This window comes from Nylanderia fulva, unplaced genomic scaffold (assembly GCF_048542155.1).
Source record: "Nylanderia fulva isolate GAGA-0341 unplaced genomic scaffold, ASM4854215v1 Scaffold17, whole genome shotgun sequence".
NCBI lineage: Eukaryota > Metazoa > Arthropoda > Insecta > Hymenoptera > Formicidae > Nylanderia > Nylanderia fulva.
Window position 1 is genome coordinate 3,184,205 of NW_028189945.1, and position 19,061 is coordinate 3,203,265.

The following is a 19,061-nucleotide window of genomic DNA, read 5'->3' on the forward strand; positions in this document are numbered from 1 at the left end:
CTAATGAATCATTTATTTGAAACAAATAAATATTTGTTTTGAAAAAGATTTTTTTATATCAAAAATAAATATTTTTCACGTCGAATCAATATTATTAGTTTCAAATAAATGATGTTTGGTAGTATTGAAATAAATATTTATTCGAATTCAATAAATTTTTTTTCAGTGTACTAAACACAGATTTTTAAGCAAAAATGCACTTTAGAAAATCGCATACATCATCATATATGTATTTGCAATTTTGTTTCAATGATTTTATTATATTAACGTGTCATATATGTATATACACAGAAACAATTTTCTTTTAGAATTTATCCTGAAATCATGGTAATCGTCGGAAAATATGATATTGGAAGAAATTTATAAGAGTTCCGCTGATTAATATTTACCACAATAAAAAATATTAATATCTACACAATAAGATATAAAATACATTCGATTAATTTTACTATGTATGTAGTAAAATTTATTATGTACATATATTAGTATTTTTTATTGTGGTAAATATTAATCAGAGAAACTCTTATTAAATTCTTCCAATACTATATTCTCTCACGATTACCATAATTTTCAGCGTAAATTTTAAGAGAACATTTTCTCTCCGTGTATATGTAAAATTTTATGTAAATCTGTCTCTTCAAAATTTTTAGATTTTAATCATCGCGTAGTTTATTACATCTTCATACTTCGATAAGAACTATTGTTTTTATCGAAAGATATTCGGATGTATTCAGTGAATGATAAATTTGCGAGAAGATCAATGCTCCGGGATGAAGACAAGAGGTCTGTTCTTTTCAGCTGAACTGACTGTAATTCAGAGTTTATCTCTTTCCTTCTAATATGGAGTAAAAAAGAGAAACTCTGAACTAATGCAGCTATAGTTCAGCTGAAAAGAACAGACCTAAGAGGGATACGATAAATTCCGTGATTTGCGCAGCTCGCACAAATTTGCGTCACAATCGCGTTAGGTCGTCGCGATAAGGCGTAGTAGCGATCTGTCAATCACGTGTCGCGCTTCAGCGTCGCAGAAGCGACGAGGACCCGACATAAGCGGGTAATAAGTTAATGACAAGTAACGAAGTAGCACTTACGTTCTCAATAGAACGTATACTTGCATGCAGGGTATATATCTACTTACCGCGTCAGATACAATAATCGGCAGCTTCCGCCAGCCGATAAACATCTTCGCACTTCTCTCACAACATGAAATGAGAGGGTACAACGAGCGGGGTATCCCGCCAACGAATTGAGTAAAATATCATTACAACGCCCATTCCCCTTTATACTCTTACGACCTTTAAACCCTTTACGTGCCCACAAATTGCTTTGCGCACGCAATAAGATCTAAATGAAACGTATGTCCCGACATTTCAGGATCTCACGATCGTAGCTTATCTTCTCGAAAGTTTAGTTTCACATCAAAGATAATAGTTTCACAATTTTTTTATCAAACACTTGCAAAATGCAGAGAGATAATAAAATGCAGATAGGGTAGAAATATTTATCGTTTCTTTTTTTCAGTTAAAAGAAAAAAGTCACACGTAAACTTGCAAAATATAGAGATAATAAAATGTAGATTCTTACGGGAGTAAAATCATAAACGTACACTGAAAAAAATTTTATTGAATTCCAATAAATATTTATTTCAATACTGCCTAATAAATTATTTATATGAAACTAAGAATATTGATTTGATTGTGAAAAATGTTTATTTGAAGAAAATCTTTTTTAAAACAGATAAATATTTATTTGTTTCAAATAAATGATTTATTAGGCAGTATTGAAATAAATATTTATTAATTTAATAATTTTTTTCGATGTATGAAATTATTAATTATGGAATGTTTATATCAAATTTTCAGGAGAATTTGAATATATAGGATAGAAATATTTGATGTTCCTTCTTTTCAGTCAAAAGGGAAAAATGCCACGTAACTTGCAAAATATAGAGATAATAAACTGGAGATTCTTGTAAAAGTAAAATTACAAAATTACATATAAAATTATTAATTACGAAATTATTATATCAAATTTTCAGGAGAATTTAATCTAGGACAGAAATAATTATCGCTTCTTCTTTTTCAGTCAAATAAAGAAAATAGTTTGTAATCGATCAAACATATCGCAAAAAGGCATATAAAAAATCAAACGGAAAAACATTTATATTTTATTTTACGATATTTTCAGAGATAATCATATAAAGATAATTATGAGCTATTCATCTGCAGCTCAAAAAAAGTTGAGGAATTATATATAAATTTTCATAATGCATCTATAGTGCAGTAAATTTCATAATATGCATATATGTATAGTGCAACTTTGACAAAGATCATCTGTCGAAGAACCAAAAGACAAGTCAATCCACATTTTCGTTGTCAACCAACACTTACCTTTCTATTCGCGCTAATGCAGTTCCATAACGAATTGATTATAAGTGCATGGAGAATGCACTTGCACAAGATTCCCAGCAGAGTCTCGCGATTGTTCGCGAATATCGCATCCGCATGTGGGCATGCCGACATTTCTCGACGATGCATCAAATTAATTAAAGGGCGAGCGAGCAAAACTCGATGATATGCACCAGGTGTAAACAACGTCGCGGTGCATAAGGTGAACGAAATGTCAAGGCGTGCGAAAGAAAGAGTTTTGCAATATGCGACGTAACGCGAAATTATTTTGTTTCATTGTATAATTTGACATTAAACGCGACTATTCGATTCTCAAGTTGAACTACAAATTAAACAAAGACTTGGCTCGTCCTATTTATATAAAGACATATGTGTTCTTTACTTTTAAATTTTACTTTTAAAAAACGATGCAAAAACTTTTCTATTTTAAATATTATTATAGCAATTTTAATATTAATCATTGCAGCTACATATATATAATATATTGTTAAATATAATAGAGACTTTACTAACAATAAAATTTGCGTAAAATTAAATTTAGAATCGAATAGTATGATAATTAATTTTCGCAGTTTCTCTTTTAGAAACAGTCTTTTTAAATTTAATTTTTCGTTTATGAAAAGAGTTTCACAAGAAGTAGATGATAATTTTGAATACCAGCAACTAAACTTGTAAGAAAACGCAGTCGACTGCCTCCGTGGCGCAAACGGTTAGCGCGTTCGGCTGTTAACCGAAAGGTTGGTGGTTCGAGCCCACCCGGGGGCGTTTTCTTTTTATGCAGATACTAAAACTGACACGATTACGTTTATATATTTGTTAGTTTAAATAAAATAATACTAAATTCGAAATATATGAATATCAAAACGTTCGGCTGTTAACCGAAAGGTTGGTGGTTCGAGCCCACCCGGGGGCGTTTTCTTTTTATGCAGATACTAAAACTGACACAATTACGTTTATATATTTGTTAGTTTAAATAAAATAATACTAAATTCGAAATATATGAATATCAAATCAATTTCATGATTCAGAAAGTCGCATATACAAATAAAGTAAAAGATAAACAAATAGTCGAGTGTATATTCTAAAATAAATATGACAAAAATAATGACTGTTAAATTAATTAATTATTAATATAATTTTTAGTAAAAATAAGAAAAAAAATTGCTCTTGACCCCGACGTGATTTGAACACGCAACCTTCTGATCTGGAGTCAGACGCGCTACCGTTGCGCCACGGAGTCGTGTGATATTTTGTGCTTCTAATACAATGATACTCTAGTCGTATGCTCCTAATGAGATATCATAATGGAAAAGTCGAGTTGCAATCATATAGCGGAATATATAATTTATATTTAAAACTTTTCACATACCTCATTTGTAAGTAGAAAGCAGGTTAAGATACCCAGTGACCACCAATCAACTTCCTGTCCATAGTATTCTTTTTTTAAGATTTCAGGTGCTGAAAAGTAACAGTTTGCATAAATGCAACAAAATAATATAGAAAAACTGAATATTTAAGTCATTATTTTTTTAACAAATTGTATATATAAAATCGTATATTATAGTTCTATTATATATTTCTTACCCATATAAAGAGGTGTCCCACATAATGTATTTGTACGTTCTGTGCGTTGCAACCATTTGGCAAAACCAAAATCAATTATCACAGCATGGCCATCTTCATCAAGAAGAATGTTTGTTGTTTTCAGATCTCTGTGCACTATGCCAGCATTGTGTAGGAAATCTGTACATAATGTATAAATCTTTTATAAATACACAAATGTACAAATGTCAATAATACATTCACACTAATGTATAATTGAAATTATTCTTACCTATAGCTAAGGCAATTTCAGCTACATATATCCTAACTATTTCTTCAGGTAAACAACCATACTCATCAACTAGTGAAAATAATTCTCCTCCAGAAATGTAGTCCATTACTGTAAAATATTAATTTCAGTTAATTTATCTCAGTCTGTATTTAAATAATTATGTTAAAACTTAAATGCTGTAATAGAAATATATACGTACATATATACAAAGTTTTCTTGCTTTGCCATCTGTGAATAGAGCTTACTATAAAAGGATGATGCCCAACCATTCTCTGTATTGCCACCTAAATATAAAACATTAAATTTAATTCAATGACACATTTATCAAAATAATTAATGTTCTTGTTTTAAATATATATACCTCCTCTTTGGCTTGTTTGACGGCATTTTCTGCTACAATCCTGGCTTTACTAATAACTTTCAGTGCAAAGACTTGACCAGTCTCTTGTTTCTGCACTTTATATACCTTTCCATAAGTGCCTTTAGCTATTATATCTAAGAAATTATATCCTGTCTTCATAGGTATCTCTTTAATGGAAAATTCTGGTAGAAAGATTGATTGAAAGCGTGGAACTGGCCATACTGTTTTGGAAGATGCGTAAATATTCTGCACAGTGCCATTGGTCCAACTGAAAACGACAAGTGCACAAATTTAGTTTGACTACTCTCAACCACAATATTTAAGATAAAAATAATAAAAAAGATTATTATCTGCTAAATAAATTGTATATATATTATATACTAAATATGTTGTCCATATTACCTTTTATGAGAAGTTCGGAATAATGATCTTTGTTCTTCGTTAGAAGCCTGTGTTGTTGAGACGCAGCTTCCAGCAAGTAAATTGCTAAGACTATACTGTAAATTAATAACATTATCGTTAATAAACATAACATGCATATTTAACTTATAATTTAGTATGGAATAAAAAATATGACAGTGAAAACATATTTTTAATGTTACATAAATAATTTTTTTACAGGTTAGGAATATACATCCACATATAACACACACCTGACTATCATACTGCTGATAATTATGATAGTTTTCCTTGACGTTAGAATTACCCATCCAAGTGACGATGCTCCAATTGCTCTCAAATGACGAATGGATGATAATTCGAAAACAGCGCTTTTAATAACGTCATTTCTCTGTAAAATTATTTCAAGTTCAAATACCGGGCATATTTCCAATTTATTTGTATATACATATATACATGTTATATCCGACACTTGCAAAAATATATTGGATATATAGCTTTATTTTATACAAGTTTGCGATTAAAATTACGAGTTTCAAGAAATTAAATTGCATTTAGAATTATCGATTAAATAAATAACACACATATATATATGTAAATCGATGTAAATTATGCTAATAACAAATTAAAGAAATCACAATTATACATAATAAATCGTTACACATTGGGAAAGATTTTGCATGAAATAATATATGTGACATATATATACGAATATTTGATAAATAATGCTGAATATTGGCAGACGTACATAACGAAAATGCTTTTGAACATACGTTACCTTGAATAAGCATTCGCAAGACACTGACAAATCTTATTAATATATCTTTTTACTGAGAAAAAAACAGCGTGCGTATTTTACGAGCGAATAAATGCGCGCCATTTGAATTTACAATAATAAAATTCAACTGTGTAGGTATACATAGATGAGGTCACGTGACAGGCGTCGACTTTCGCATCGACACTGGCAGCGCCTTCTTTCGACGGGAAGGGGAATTAATTTCATTATATCGTTTTATTTTATACAATATTAAACTTTTGAGTTTCGAGGAATTCAATTATTGTATTTAGAATTATCGATTAAATAAATAGCATATATATGTATATCGATGTAAATAGATTACTTTAATAGGAAATTAAAGAAATTACCATTATATAATGAATCGTTATATATCGTGAAATATTTTGTGCGCAACAAAATGTATATATGCGACATATATATACGCATATATTTCGTAAATAATTTTAAAAATCGGCAAAGTACATACATAACGAAATCACGAAAATGCTTTCGAGCATACGTTACCTTAAATATAAGTATCCGCGAGGCACTTAGAAATCTCGTTGAGCCATCTTGTTACGAAGGAAAATACAGCGTGCGTATTTTACGAGCATTATAATTCAAATGCGTATTTACATAGATGAGTTCACGTGACAGGCGTCGACTTTCGCATCGGCAGTGCCACCTTTCGGCAGAAAGGGGAATTAATTGTCATCATATATCGTTTTATTTTATACAAGTTTGCAATTAAAATTGAGTTTCGAGAAATTCAATTACATTATGTATTTAGAATCATCGAATAAATAAATAGCATATATATGCATGTAAATAAATTACGTTAATAGCAAACTAAAGAGATCATGATTATTTAATGAATCGTTATATACACATCGTGAAATGTTTCGTGTGCAACAAAATGTATATATGCGACATATGTACGCATATATTTCGTAAATAATTTTGTAAATCGGCAAAGAACGTACATAACGAAATCACGAAAATGCTTTCGTGCATATGTTACCTTAAATAAACATCTGGGAGACACTTGCAAATTTCGTTGAAGCATCTCGTCGCGAAGGAAAGTGCAGCGTGCGTATTTCACGAGTGTTGAAATTGAAATGAATATAGGTACATAAACAAAGTCACGTGACGGTGTCGACTTTCGCGCTGGCAGCGCCATCTTTTGGCGGGAAGGCGAGTGATCTGTCATCATTGACCCATCGTCGATAATAGAAGAGCGTCGACGTGATCGATATTACCCTTTGTTTTCGCGCGATATATTCGCGCGATTCCGTGACATCAGCGTGCTCGCGACCACCATCCGTCCACGTGACCCTAGCTGATGTTTCCGCGATCCGTGTGTGCGGACCAACACACGAACGGAGCAATTGATCCCGCGCGGGGTGTCAAAAAATTCTAGGTCTCTCGTAGGCGCGATTCTTTTTGCATGCCATCCGCGAACGCGACCTCAGTCCAAGGGAATACGTGCATGTTAGGCCGCGTCAGACGCGCGATCTAACTATGATTAAATTATTCTCGTTGAAACAAGCGAAAAAAGATGGCGAGTCACCTAAAGCTGGCACCCAGAAGAAGGCGTCCGCGGCGCAGCTAAGAATCACAAAAGGTTCGAGAGATTGCATAGCGATGACTTCGTGCCCGCGTACGTCTCATCTCTGGCGTTCAATTTTTCAGACATAAACGAACTCAATCTCCCGAAAACGTGCGGTACGGAATTTCCGGATCCCGATGACCTGCTAAGCTTTAAGTTAATCATCTGTCCAGATGAAGTGAGTACACACGTGTATTGTAATTGCGAGTGTTTTGAAGGTACGATGACATTCGTTGAAAAATTATCAATTTCAGTCGTTTCCGATGTCAACGACTCGATGTTGCAATTTCTGTTAAGATTGGCGATGGTTCTCCTTCAATCGATAATATGCCTCGATTGGTTTCAGGGATTTTATAGAGGTGGTAGATTCGTGTTTAGTTTCAAAGTCGGACCCAATTATCCGCACGAGCCACCAAAAGTGAAATGCGAGACTCAGGTTTATCATCCAAATATTGACTTGGATGGTAATGTGTGCCTGAATATTTTGAGAGAGGACTGGAAGCCTGTACTAACGATCAATTCCATTGTCTATGGTCTTCAGTATCTGTTTCTAGTATGTTTAATTCTATTAATATATCTTGAGATTTGCAATATTTTATGTATGAGAGAATTTTATATATATATATATATATATATATATATATATATATCATTATTTGTACATATAAAAAATTCTATACAAGCTTCTTAAATGTATATTTTTATACACATGTGTATGCATGTGTGAATTTTATTATGAAAACTTCTTGATTTCTAATTGTTGTCAATTATCCAAATTGATAATTAAATGTAATAACAGGAACCAAATCCTGAGGATCCATTAAATAAAGATGCAGCTGAAGTTCTACAAAACAACAGGAGGGCATTTGAACAAAATGTAGCAAAAGCAATGCGGGGTGGTTATGTAGGATCATATTATTTTGAACGATGTCTCAAGTGATACAGTGCTTCGCCATCAATACTGTACACACTTCACCAAGGACTCGCTGTAGGTGAAAAGATCCTAAAGTATAAAATGGATGCAGAACTACACGGTGTTCTCATTGTCATTTGTGTGACAACATTAACATATTTACTTTCTTTATGTCTTGCCAGGCCTATATACATTTAATTGGACAAATATTTTCCGTTAACAAACCTGACGTGAAATGACATCATTCATTTTACTTTCAACATTTATCCAAATGTTTATCGGCCATGGCATTATTTTAGTGAATTTGAAGTGCAGTGTTGAAGGGATTGTAGAAATATAGTTTGACATTTGGCAGATGATAGATGTTACAATGCAAGATATTTAATTATATTAGATACATGAAATAATTCTGGACCTCCAAAATTATAGGATTTTTCAGATCCTGAATTTCTAACCCAGTTTTATAAGTATCTTAATTTATGTGAAATATTTATTTTCTGAAATATATAACTTCCACTTTTATTACAGTTTTTTTTTTACTGCAACATCTATCGAAATCTGTTTCATTTAAATATATGTACAAGTAATTTAACTTATGTATTGACTGAGAATGGAATATAAGGCTGTTACGGAATTGGAAATGTTTTGTTTGGATTTTCACAAGCATTATATTTTAATACCCAACAAAAAATAGGTCTTTCTTATATGTACATAAAAACACGGTATAATGTTTTTATGAAACAAATTTGAATTTATTTCACACTAAGAGAGGAGGATTGGTTTTCTTTGCCCTATGTACAAGTACAAACCTTACAGCAGTCACTAACAATTATCGAGATATAATACGATTATGAAGTTTTTATGCTACAAAATTTAATTTATTACACTTTATAATTATTAGAAACATTGAAAAGTGTATTTTGAACGTCACGCTTGTACAGTCTATGTAAAATAATTGAGCATATCTCAATGTAATTTTCAAAAAATTGTGATACATGCAAGAATCACAGAAACGTAACGAAATGTGTATTAAAAAAGTGTGCCACCAATTCTTCTCTTTCTTCTATCTGCTCTTGTATTGATGTATAAATCAAAATATTTAACTAATATATATATACATACATATATATATATATATATATATCCCTTTAATCTATATAAATTTTGGAGTTCACAAAAGTATCTCGTTGGTGAAAAAAGAGAGTTAAGAATAGACGAGCTAATCTACACAAAAATATTCTTTTTATATATCGAAATTAATAGAATTCATATATATAATATTGCTATCTCGTTGAACAATTCTTTTTGTTTTAAAGAAATTAACTCTACAATTGTGAATTCCAAATTTTATATATTGCGCACGATTGCATATATTTTACTGTTTACTAAATATATCTGAATAGGCAGCTGTAAGAGAAAGTTAAATACTTAAATTCACAAACATTGTAAACTCCAGAAATAAAGATCTTGGATAAATAAATAAATGACAGATATGCAAAATACACACACACACACACACACACACATATATATATGTGTGTGTGTATGTATATATAGAGACTACATTTTCAGTTTAATAGCGAAGTTTCTATAAAACTTCATCCGTGTATTAAAGCATCAGTATGTAGTTATATCTTACCTCTTATTGATTTATACAATATCAAGACTTAAGCGTATGTGTGATTTTGTGGTAAGACTCACTGCTGCGCTACACTGTTTATTTATAATTATCATTATATAAAAATTACCGAGAGAATGTGTGCGGTAAATATTCAAAGTTATACTTCTCAAAGAAGTTACGGTTCGTATCCTATAAAGAGCAAAGGAACAGTTTTCGTCTTCTCTCTATCAGAGTTATTATTATTATTATTAATTATACTTTAATACACAGTATACTTATAGAACTTATGAACTAGAGAAGTGTCCTGGCCTCACTCCGACCTACAGCTTACTTTGCTGTATTCTTTAATTTAGGTCCCGTCTGCGTTAAACGTCTCAAGGCACTTTTTAAATATTCTTCTTTGAGAAAATTGACTTGATCAATTAACTGTTTTTCTCGTTACATGCACAAAGATTTTAATCATATCAAATAATAGGTCGCGAGTTCGGATCACAATGTGATGGCATCGTTATTTGAGCGCGTCGTATCATTCATTAAATAGATACGATATTAGAAATAGCTTACGTTTTACATATATTTCTGATATAAACGCTGCAAGAAATCGATAATAGTTGTAATTCCAAGTACAAGCAATCTAAAAGCAGGGTACTGCAAAATAAAATTGATAAAAATACAAGGAGTATACGATTATTGTTAGAAAAATTATTCCTTTTAATGTGTCTCGTGTATATTTACAGAACTTTGTTTTACAATTAATAAGCATTCTCTCACAATTTTAAGAAATTCAATTTTACTATCTACTTTATCAATTAGCCACATGTATTACTTTTTGATATTTACAATTTAAAATCATCTTCTGTTATATATAGAAAATATTTCCTTTTGAAGTTCAAGAAAGAGAGGCATATGTAACTTTATACTATATATGTGGTACAAATATTTTAAATATATTGAGCAATATTTTTTACTATAAACATACACTTTTCTATATCCTCTTGTCTCACATTATTTTATATTATTAGATTTTCATATTGATATTTGTTATAAACAAATAATACCTAATCATGTATAATTGAACAATTCTAAATATGCTAATAAAAAATCGTAAAACTTAGTTTGTTTTGATTTTCAATAAGAACATTTTATTATTAAATCCTGTATTCTTTATAAAATTGCAGCTAAAATTTTGTTGAACATATTAATCTTTAACGTAATCTATTAATTATTGTTTCTCATTTAAATCATATTTGTTATATCTTTGCATGCACCCTGTATATAAAATCATTACCAGGAAAATCAGGAAAAATGTATATTATGATGATTAAACTTATTGCACATTTCTTGCAGTTTTATGAAACAGCTAAGATCTAATATTTGATAAACAAAATAAAAGTCTGGTTAATTATAAATCTATCATAAATATTATATACATATACATATATGTATATAAAAATCATTATCATCATTTTGTTCATAAATATATATATATATATATATATATATATATATATATTCTTTATCAACAAAATGTTGATGAAAAACGTAGTTTTACTAATCCAATAATATTTTAGTAAAAAATTTTAAAAATACAGATCATGACTTGTACTTTGAAGCGCTACTTAATTGATGCATGCATTCTTTTGCATCCTGATACAAAAAGCACTTGTGCAGTAATCATTTCACTAACCACAGCACAGAACACCTCTTCTTTGTACGCCTTTATCATTTTGGGCTCTGATATTTATAGTTTATTTCTGCTTCAAGAGTTCGTTTTATATAATTACAATACACATCTCGTGAAAGAAAGAGCTATGCTTAAATTTATCTGTGTTCTCCTTGATATCTGTTAATGGTGTACTGTAATTATATTCCACAAGATCTATGATTGCAAAGATTTTATTACACAGTTATAGAGCTATTTAAATTGTTTTTGACTAAGCTAGATGGCTAAGTCAATTTAATGCAGTTCCATCTTTCGGAGTATATTTTGGATAAAATATATCTTTTTTCAAAAATAAAATAAGTTGTGCTGGGATATACGTACAGTGATTGGTAGCTATGCAAAGAATGTTTGGCCATATGTATAATACAATGTACATTTAAACAGACTTGAAAAAAGTGTTTATTTAAAAATCTAAATTGCTTTATCTAAATATTTAATGGTAGGCAACACAATTTTACAAGTCATTTCTAGTAACATCTCGACACTTTCTCTTTTGTGGTAGAATAGTAATTCGCAAATAGATTTGGAGAATATGTATTGCATAACATTTTGCTGAATACTAATTAATCATTAATTATATCAAATAATATAGTTTATACACATACTCAAAGGTTTCTCGATATATTTATACCAACAATTTTTAACACAACGTTTTTTTATAATTAAAAAACTAAGTCATTTTGTTTTGCTAAAATAATGTTAGACTAAGGCATGCAATTCGAGACTATTAAATATATATTTGTATGAAGAGTATGTATCTAGCAAGCTATCCTAAAATTTTCTATAATTCAAAAATTTCTTTCAAAAATAAAATATATGTAATAATTTAATATTATAAATATATATATAATGAAGTTATTTTAAGCAATAATTACATCAAGAATTTTCAAGAAAACGTATATAGCTTGCTTGATATAACACTTCAGTTGAATCAAATCGTAATTTATATGAAATTTATAACATAATTTATATTAAAAAAGGGAGAATGTACATTTTTCTTTTGTATGACCAAAACATTTTTCTGTATTATAATTGTTAAAAGGCAAATTTGCTGTCTCGACTAATGAAACAATAGTATGCACAAGACTAATCTCATGGAGATAAAATATTAATGTCATTGTATTAAAGTAAGACTTTGTTGGATTGCCTTAGTAATGTACAATTAGTTTACACAAAAATAGAAAATGCGTAATATTTTCGAAATAATCATGTAGTAATGATTGCTACAAATATCTGTTCCAAATTTCGTATAATTTGTTTACTTACTTAATCTAAAATTGAAATGATTACAAGTCCTTATCGACTTAAAGGTGTTCCACCAAAATTAAATGAGGTGGGCACAGTCTGTGAGTGAAAGGCATAACCTGAAAAATTAAAGATAGTTTTCATAGATTTAAGCAAATTACCAAATATATAGAAAAGTGATATAAATAATTCATTGTCATTTTTATTTATATAGGAAATAATTATCAGTTATAATTAATAGAAGCAGAAATAAAATTTACCTCCGCTCTGTTCGATTCTTTTACTCTCTAAAGCTGCTTTACGCTGATCTGCCAATAGAATTATTTCTTGTAAAGCTTTCTCTTGTTCAGGACTAAGGAGACTCGTTAACGCCCTATACCAGGTCATGTCGGTTCTTTCAATATCTAGTTAAAAAAAATTTTTAAATATATAAAATATAGATTATAATGGATATTTTGTGCATGAAATTAGTTTGTATAAAATACTACTTATTATAGATATTTACTTTGTATGACTTCCTTAAAAACAACGTATTCATCTTGGTTGGAATCATCCGAATCTAGGGGCGTAATGTAACTTTCAAGAGCGGTCTCTTCGTTTCCGTCATATTCTGAATCTTCATCGTCATCAACATCAGATCTGTGATCACCATGACCATCTTGTATAATTGCGTTAACATTAAAACCATGTTGAGCGGATGTTCGCGTTATCTTGTCCTGTAATTTCTCGAGATACTCTTGATTGGCATCGTCTATGTCGTCCTCGTCAGAGGACAAAACTTCTAAAAAATCATCAAATTTAGTTAGCTCTTTTTGTATCATAAATTAATATATATATTTAATATACAAAAAACATATTCTTACCTTCATCAATGTCACTTTCTTCCTCGTCATTCTCATCATCGTCCCCATCTGCAACTTTAGCGGCATAAGCTCTCTTTAAACCTTCGAATAACAAGATTAAGGATGGTATAATTTGCGTCGCACATTCATTTACTGCGGCTGGGCGCGCAGGACCCATGCTGATTAATGTACATAATCCAAGAACGCACAATTTACGATCATGTAAACTGCAAGGAAAAATCACATATCTCGTTCATACAAATTGTAGAAATAAAATTTAAATTAAAAATTTTATCTTTTTTTCCAATCCTTTTTTACTTTTATATTATAATATATTAAAATGCCCTTTTGTTTTACATCAAAAATATACATACCCCAAGAAACAATCTGTATCATTGATCCATTGCTTGATAAAACGCGAAGCAAGCGGCTCTGTCGACTGGTCAAAGTTTCCTTGCAATCTGTCCATGGTTTGTAGACACAGTGCAGGATTGTAATATAAAGCTGCGATAACTACTTGAAGACACATTGTTCGCAACTCCGAGGTTTTAACTTCGCGCATCAAGCGTTCCAGTACTAGTTGCACAAGCGATGGTATACACTAAAATTAAATCAATTTATTATTCGTATGATTTCCTAAATTATGATTGTTTATTTATATGTAATTCCTAATTTTTTGTAACATTACCTGATCTATGTGCCCTTTACATTGCAGAATTATAACTTCAAGTAGTTTGGCAGCATGACATTCGGGATCTTCTCCACCTTCACCAGTTAACACCTATGACATAGACAATAGTATTGTTTAAAACATAATTATACTGACTTGAATGTAAAAAAGAGTCTCCATAAGTACTTACAGCTTTACACATATTGAACTTAGCCAAAACATGATTTTCATTCGATAAAAACGCCGGAGTATCGACAGTGATGTAGTTATGTAGCGCAGGCATCATGTCAGTGAAATAATCGAAACCATCCTTTTGGAAAAGCTGATACATGAGCTCTAGAACTTTCCACATGTCTTCAGATATACTTTTGCCCGTCAAGTCGTAAACTAGCGATAACGCTTCTTCGTAAAATTCTAATCAAAAAAAGAAAATAATTATTAGAATATAAAAAAAATTCAACATTTCTTTAATCTCTATTTCCATTAAAAAAAATAAAGTTTATAAATTTATATAACGTTTATATAGCATAATGAGCATTATATTGAAATTAAAAAACAGACTTAAACAGTCAAATAAATATCACTGTTATTTTTATCACAATATCAATTTTAGATATTAAGAAAATAGATTATTAATAAAAATTTGAATAAACAAGAGAAAGAAAACATACCCATTACACTTTGTCCAAAGATATGAGCTACTACTTGGAGGACAATTGGTTCGAGTTGTGACATGATTTGGGGCTGCTCTTCCATTACTGTTAAAACTGTTTCTATTGTATTTAAGAGGCCCATTGCTGTTATCGCCTTTTCGTCGCTACCTTCATCTGTTTCGAGCACTTGGCTAAACGTAGCAGCCTGAAAAAAATGTATAATATGATACTCTATATAAATTCTTTCATGAGATTATATATTAACAACTTCTTACCAAGTGTTGACAAATTTCTACAGCAATTGGCATTAGTTGTTCCGTATATGTACAGACAATCTTTTGCATCACACTCGTCAAATCGTCATTTTCCGTTTGCCTTATAATAGTTAGTAATTCGAGCGTAATTTGTTTTATTAATGGCTCGATATATTTTTGAGCCTTGGGCTGCGCCGCAAGCATCATTTGAAGCGCTATGGCCGCTTCTACTTTAACAGGCAAATCTTGATCAGTTAGGAGAGCATTTGTAATTAGTCTAATCGCCTCGACTAAAATTTGTTCAGATTTAAATTTAATTTCCGAAAAGTAATGCATCACCCAACAGGCCTAAAAACATAATTAACACAGTAATCACTATCATGTCACATTTATATTACACAATAATGATAATTTCATATTTATTATTTTACTTACTCTCGCTCGCATATGGCCGTGAGGACTATTGAATTCGGGGAATACGTATTGCAGTAACATCTTATCCATTTGTTCTTTGTAAATCTTCTTCTTCAATAAAACATCAGCTAAACTTCCAATCTATATTATGAATAAAAATTTATATATTAATTTATGATGCAATTTATAATGTGCATGTAAGAATATATATATGGAATATTATGTAGAGTAGCCATACAGAAAATCTAAGCAGCACAAATATTTTTCTAGAACATACCATATGCAATGCACCATCTTTTTGTCTTGGATCTGCATTTGGACTAGTTAACACCTCTAGACAAAATTGCATCGTTTTTTGAAGCATATCTTTTCGTTTTCTACACGCCGAGTGCAACAAAGTTTGCGCAGCCGTTACAGGTGAAACAAAATCCTCAAAAATATCTGAAAACATATCTAATAAGCACAATATGATAAGCAAAGTTCTCTGAAATATTTAAATCAAATACTATTTTAAGTCGATTTTGAATAAAACAAGTTTTTAAATCAAATACTGCTAAGTTGATTTTACCGAATTTCACTCGGATATATTCGTAAGGATCGGTGTTCCACAATTCCTCATCAGCGGCGGAATATGAAAGGATAGGGAATAAAACGTCACGTATAATTTCGAACATGTGAGGCTTCAAAAATTTCCAAGAGAATGCATGACTCACACTGGAATTTCAGAATGTTATCATTTATCGTTAATCTTTTAATTGGCAGAACGTAATCATTCATTAACATATAATTCTTACCCCTGATTAATATAATTGATTGATTGCTGTACTACTCTAGGAGAAACATAGATTTTCCTACGATACTGATCCAAAATTTTCAAAAGAACCTCGAGAATACCGGCGCTAAATGTTTGCAAATACCATTCAGCAAATTCTTGATATTCTTTGGTCACATTTCCTGGGCTACCGTATCTATAATTAACAATGTAATATCAGAATACAAACGTTTCGTATTATATAATTTTCAGAATTTGTTTTAAACTTCATTATATATAATAAATTTATATAATTACCTTTCAAACATTCTATGTAAAATATGTAACGCCCATTTTTTACATTTCCACCAAGGCAATTCTGCACGTTCGTCATCATCAAGATCTGGATTATTAATTTCTGGCGGTACTGGTCTGTCTGCTATTTGTCTCACCACATCCATCCATTGTGAAAATACTTCTCTCGAGATAAGGTCAAGGGGAAGTGTGTACTGCAGGAAGTATGACATACAGATCATTAAATTTTAAAATATTCCACCAAATATTGTTTTCTCTTACATCTCGATATTTCCCTGCATACCTGAGTAAGCGCGAAGAAAATTTTTAATATCTGTTTCTGAAGTAGGACAGATTGCTCGGACGAATCTGGTAATAAGCGTAATATCAATTGATATATCATAGGGAATAACAAGTTCATTGCTTCATTTAATGGTCCCCTCTCTTCTGCTTTCTTGTACCTAGTTATCAGGGCAGAAGTGCAAGATAAAACATATGAAAGAAAAAAAAACATATGAAAGTGTAGAGTTAAATACACATACTCGAAATTTTTAACAAGTTGATGCAGCGCGAGGAGAACACCAGGCCAACACGAAGCATCTGGATTTTGAAGGTATATCGTAATTTTGTCTACTATTTGTGTCCATCTTCCAGGAAAATCGTGTTTAACTATATTACTGATGCATACCGCTAATTGTACTCTAAACATATAATATAGAGGGACAATATATATTATGACAATTATAATAAGTATATATATTTTTAATTAACGACATAAATTAAATATTACAACTTGCCTAATTATTTCTGGAGCGTGTACCACCGCGTCTACTATGGCATCGCGTATCATTGCACGATCTTGCTCGTGAATACTAAATTCTATGGGTCCACTATCGGCCTCTTTATCAGCCCAATTTGAAGTAATTAAATTTTTTAAGTAAATTACACCTGTACAAAGACAACAGAATATTATTTTCTGATTTAAGTGTCTCTTCAATTTTTTACAAGGCATAAAAGGATTACAAGTAATTATTTACCAGCTTGCCTCACAGGCACATCAACTTCATTTGACATTACAACTTGTAAAAGCGTTGGGGCAAAACCAATAATTTTGTGAATCTGAAAAAAACAAGGATAAATGTACATCATTAAGCTCTCGTATATTGTGTTAGTTTATTATCATCATTGCTATAATGTTACTATCTTCTACAGGTTTGTGGTAAATTACAGAGTATATATAAAGTATATGTATAATGTGTGTGCACAATGTGTGTATGTATGTATATATATATATATATATATATATATATATATATATATATATATATGTATGTATTACTAAGTATGTATAAAAATACATACATGCAGTGACATATGACTGAGGAAATTACAAACTGTATCGAAAAGTTTCGTTCGATGATATAGCTTGTTAGCACGCGATCAAATACGCGATTGATTATACAATCGCGAGAACTTTATTCCACGTTCCGAAGGGTAAAAAAAACGACCCGAAATTATCTTCTTTGCGGGCGAGCACATCGCATGAAAGAGGTTAACGAGCGAAAATACGGATTAAAAAATTCGGCATAATCGAACGAGTCATTCCGGATGTGAGTATCCCGAGAAGGAAACAAGCATGAATCGCCTCCCTCGCGATCTCTCCGGTTTCCTTTATTCGCGGAATCATCGGAGTATCGGAGAAGAGTCCGTTAAGGGGAGCAAAAAAAAAAAGAAAAAAAAAGAAAAAATATTTAGCGGCAAAAGATCCATCCTCGCCGAGGAGGACGTATCTTCCCCGATCACGTTACGTGCACAAGATATCCCGGCACGACGTGTTCACGAGCCACAGATCTTTTCTCTCCCTCCTTCCTCTCCGCCGCGAGCACGTTTTCGCTCGCAATTCTACTCGGGTCCTCTCCCGGAATGATTTTCTCGCGTACCTGATTGAGCTGTCCTTCGGCCTCCTTCTGCTGCGCGGGGTCGATCGTCGCCCGCAGCAGCTCCGTGAGCTTTCGCGCGTCCATCTCCTCCGGGCCACCTCAGCTCGCTCGTATTAATTAGACGCCTGAATTTTTGTCACCGATACCCCGTATTTGACCCGGCGCATTCACTTCAATGCTGCTCCTCGCTGCCTGTCCGTGTGCGATCACGTGACAACATGGCGGGCCATAGATCAGCTTTGAATGGTCGCATCCGGTCGCGCGGACGCCATCTGCGATCATATGTTTTGAGTAGTCGATTATTGAGAATGGACTCGATTTTCACTCCCGGCCAATCGGATCGAATTAATTT

The 19,061-nt window shown here is 31.5% G+C and overlaps 3 protein-coding genes and 2 non-coding genes across 9 annotated transcripts in view; 2 read left to right on the top strand and 3 right to left on the bottom strand.

Annotated features, from left to right (window-relative positions):
* Nucleotides 1–6,867, bottom strand: part of S6KL (ribosomal protein S6 kinase like) — a 49,888-nt gene extending 43,021 nt beyond the window's left edge. The window contains exons 1-9 of one of the 2 annotated variants that reach the window (XM_029311898.2): nt 6,802–6,867; nt 6,306–6,465; nt 5,257–5,393; nt 5,006–5,100; nt 4,604–4,871; nt 4,442–4,526; nt 4,243–4,350; nt 3,993–4,151; nt 3,778–3,866 (exon numbers count right to left, since the gene is read on the bottom strand). In XM_029311898.2, the coding sequence (XP_029167731.1) occupies nt 3,778–3,866; nt 3,993–4,151; nt 4,243–4,350; nt 4,442–4,526; nt 4,604–4,871; nt 5,006–5,100; nt 5,257–5,313 (861 nt within the window). In that variant the 5' untranslated portion in view covers nt 5,314–5,393; nt 6,306–6,465; nt 6,802–6,867. Of the gene's footprint in view, nt 1–3,777; nt 3,867–3,992; nt 4,152–4,242; nt 4,351–4,441; nt 4,527–4,603; nt 4,872–5,005; nt 5,101–5,256; nt 5,394–5,780; nt 5,922–6,305; nt 6,466–6,801 lie in introns of those variants that run through there. The other variant, XM_029311897.2, reaches the window with a different exon arrangement.
* On the top strand, nt 3,100–3,173 carry TRNAN-GUU (transfer RNA asparagine (anticodon GUU)). The gene has a single exon. It is a non-coding gene; the product is annotated as a tRNA-Asn (tRNA).
* On the bottom strand, nt 3,577–3,648 carry TRNAW-CCA (transfer RNA tryptophan (anticodon CCA)). The gene has a single exon. It is a non-coding gene; the product is annotated as a tRNA-Trp (tRNA).
* Nucleotides 6,868–7,090: 223 nt separating the features above from the next.
* On the top strand, nt 7,091–8,943 carry UbcE2M (NEDD8-conjugating enzyme UbcE2M). Of its 2 annotated transcripts, XM_029312055.2 has the most exons (5): nt 7,091–7,404; nt 7,473–7,567; nt 7,736–7,942; nt 8,189–8,377; nt 8,485–8,943. In XM_029312055.2, the coding sequence occupies exons 1-4, from the start codon at nt 7,302–7,304 to the stop codon at nt 8,327–8,329; spliced, it is 546 nt and encodes a 181-aa protein (XP_029167888.1). In that variant the 5' UTR covers nt 7,091–7,301; the 3' UTR covers nt 8,330–8,377; nt 8,485–8,943. The 2 variants fall into 2 exon arrangements, with proteins under 2 accessions (XP_029167888.1, XP_029167887.1); XM_029312054.2 differs by having other exon boundaries at nt 8,189–8,943.
* Nucleotides 8,944–12,017: 3,074 nt separating this feature from the next.
* Nucleotides 12,018–18,928, bottom strand: msk (importin-7 msk). Of its 3 annotated transcripts, none has more exons than XM_029312044.2 (19): nt 18,710–18,928; nt 17,807–17,888; nt 17,567–17,717; nt 17,312–17,470; nt 17,074–17,230; nt 16,794–16,984; nt 16,519–16,692; nt 16,293–16,438; nt 16,002–16,165; nt 15,746–15,865; nt 15,332–15,658; nt 15,075–15,261; nt 14,594–14,817; nt 14,422–14,514; nt 14,108–14,334; nt 13,755–13,960; nt 13,397–13,672; nt 13,152–13,295; nt 12,018–13,010 (listed from the first exon to the last, which is right to left on the bottom strand). In XM_029312044.2, the coding sequence occupies exons 1-19, from the start codon at nt 18,791–18,793 to the stop codon at nt 12,943–12,945; spliced, it is 3,180 nt and encodes a 1,059-aa protein (XP_029167877.2). In that variant the 5' UTR covers nt 18,794–18,928; the 3' UTR covers nt 12,018–12,942. The 3 variants fall into 3 exon arrangements, with proteins under 3 accessions (XP_029167877.2, XP_029167875.2, XP_029167878.2); XM_029312042.2 differs by having other exon boundaries at nt 16,002–16,177; XM_029312045.2 differs by lacking the exon at nt 18,710–18,928 and adding an exon at nt 18,132–18,481 and having other exon boundaries at nt 16,002–16,177.
* Nucleotides 18,929–19,061: the final 133 nt, after the last annotated feature.

What these genes read in the sequence shown, in the direction of transcription:
- UbcE2M (XM_029312054.2), top strand. Translation starts at nt 7,302, where the DNA reads ATGATTAAATTATTCTCGTTGAAACAAGCGAAAAAAGATGGCGAGTCA. An exon ending in GCAGCTAAGAATCACAAAAG is followed by an intron (nt 7,405 to 7,472) that starts GTTCGAGAGATT and finishes TCAATTTTTCAG; the next exon opens with ACATAAACGAACTCAATCTC. An exon ending in TAATCATCTGTCCAGATGAA is followed by an intron (nt 7,568 to 7,735) that starts GTGAGTACACAC and finishes GATTGGTTTCAG; the next exon opens with GGATTTTATAGAGGTGGTAG.
- msk (XM_029312042.2), bottom strand. Translation starts at nt 18,793, where the DNA reads ATGGACGCGCGAAAGCTCACGGAGCTGCTGCGGGCGACGATCGACCCC. An exon ending in TTACATAGAATGTTTGAAAG is followed by an intron (nt 16,693 to 16,793) that starts GTAATTATATAA and finishes TGTTAATTATAG; the next exon opens with ATACGGTAGCCCAGGAAATG. An exon ending in GTAAAGGGCACATAGATCAG is followed by an intron (nt 14,335 to 14,421) that starts GTAATGTTACAA and finishes ATTTAATTTTAG; the next exon opens with TGTATACCATCGCTTGTGCA.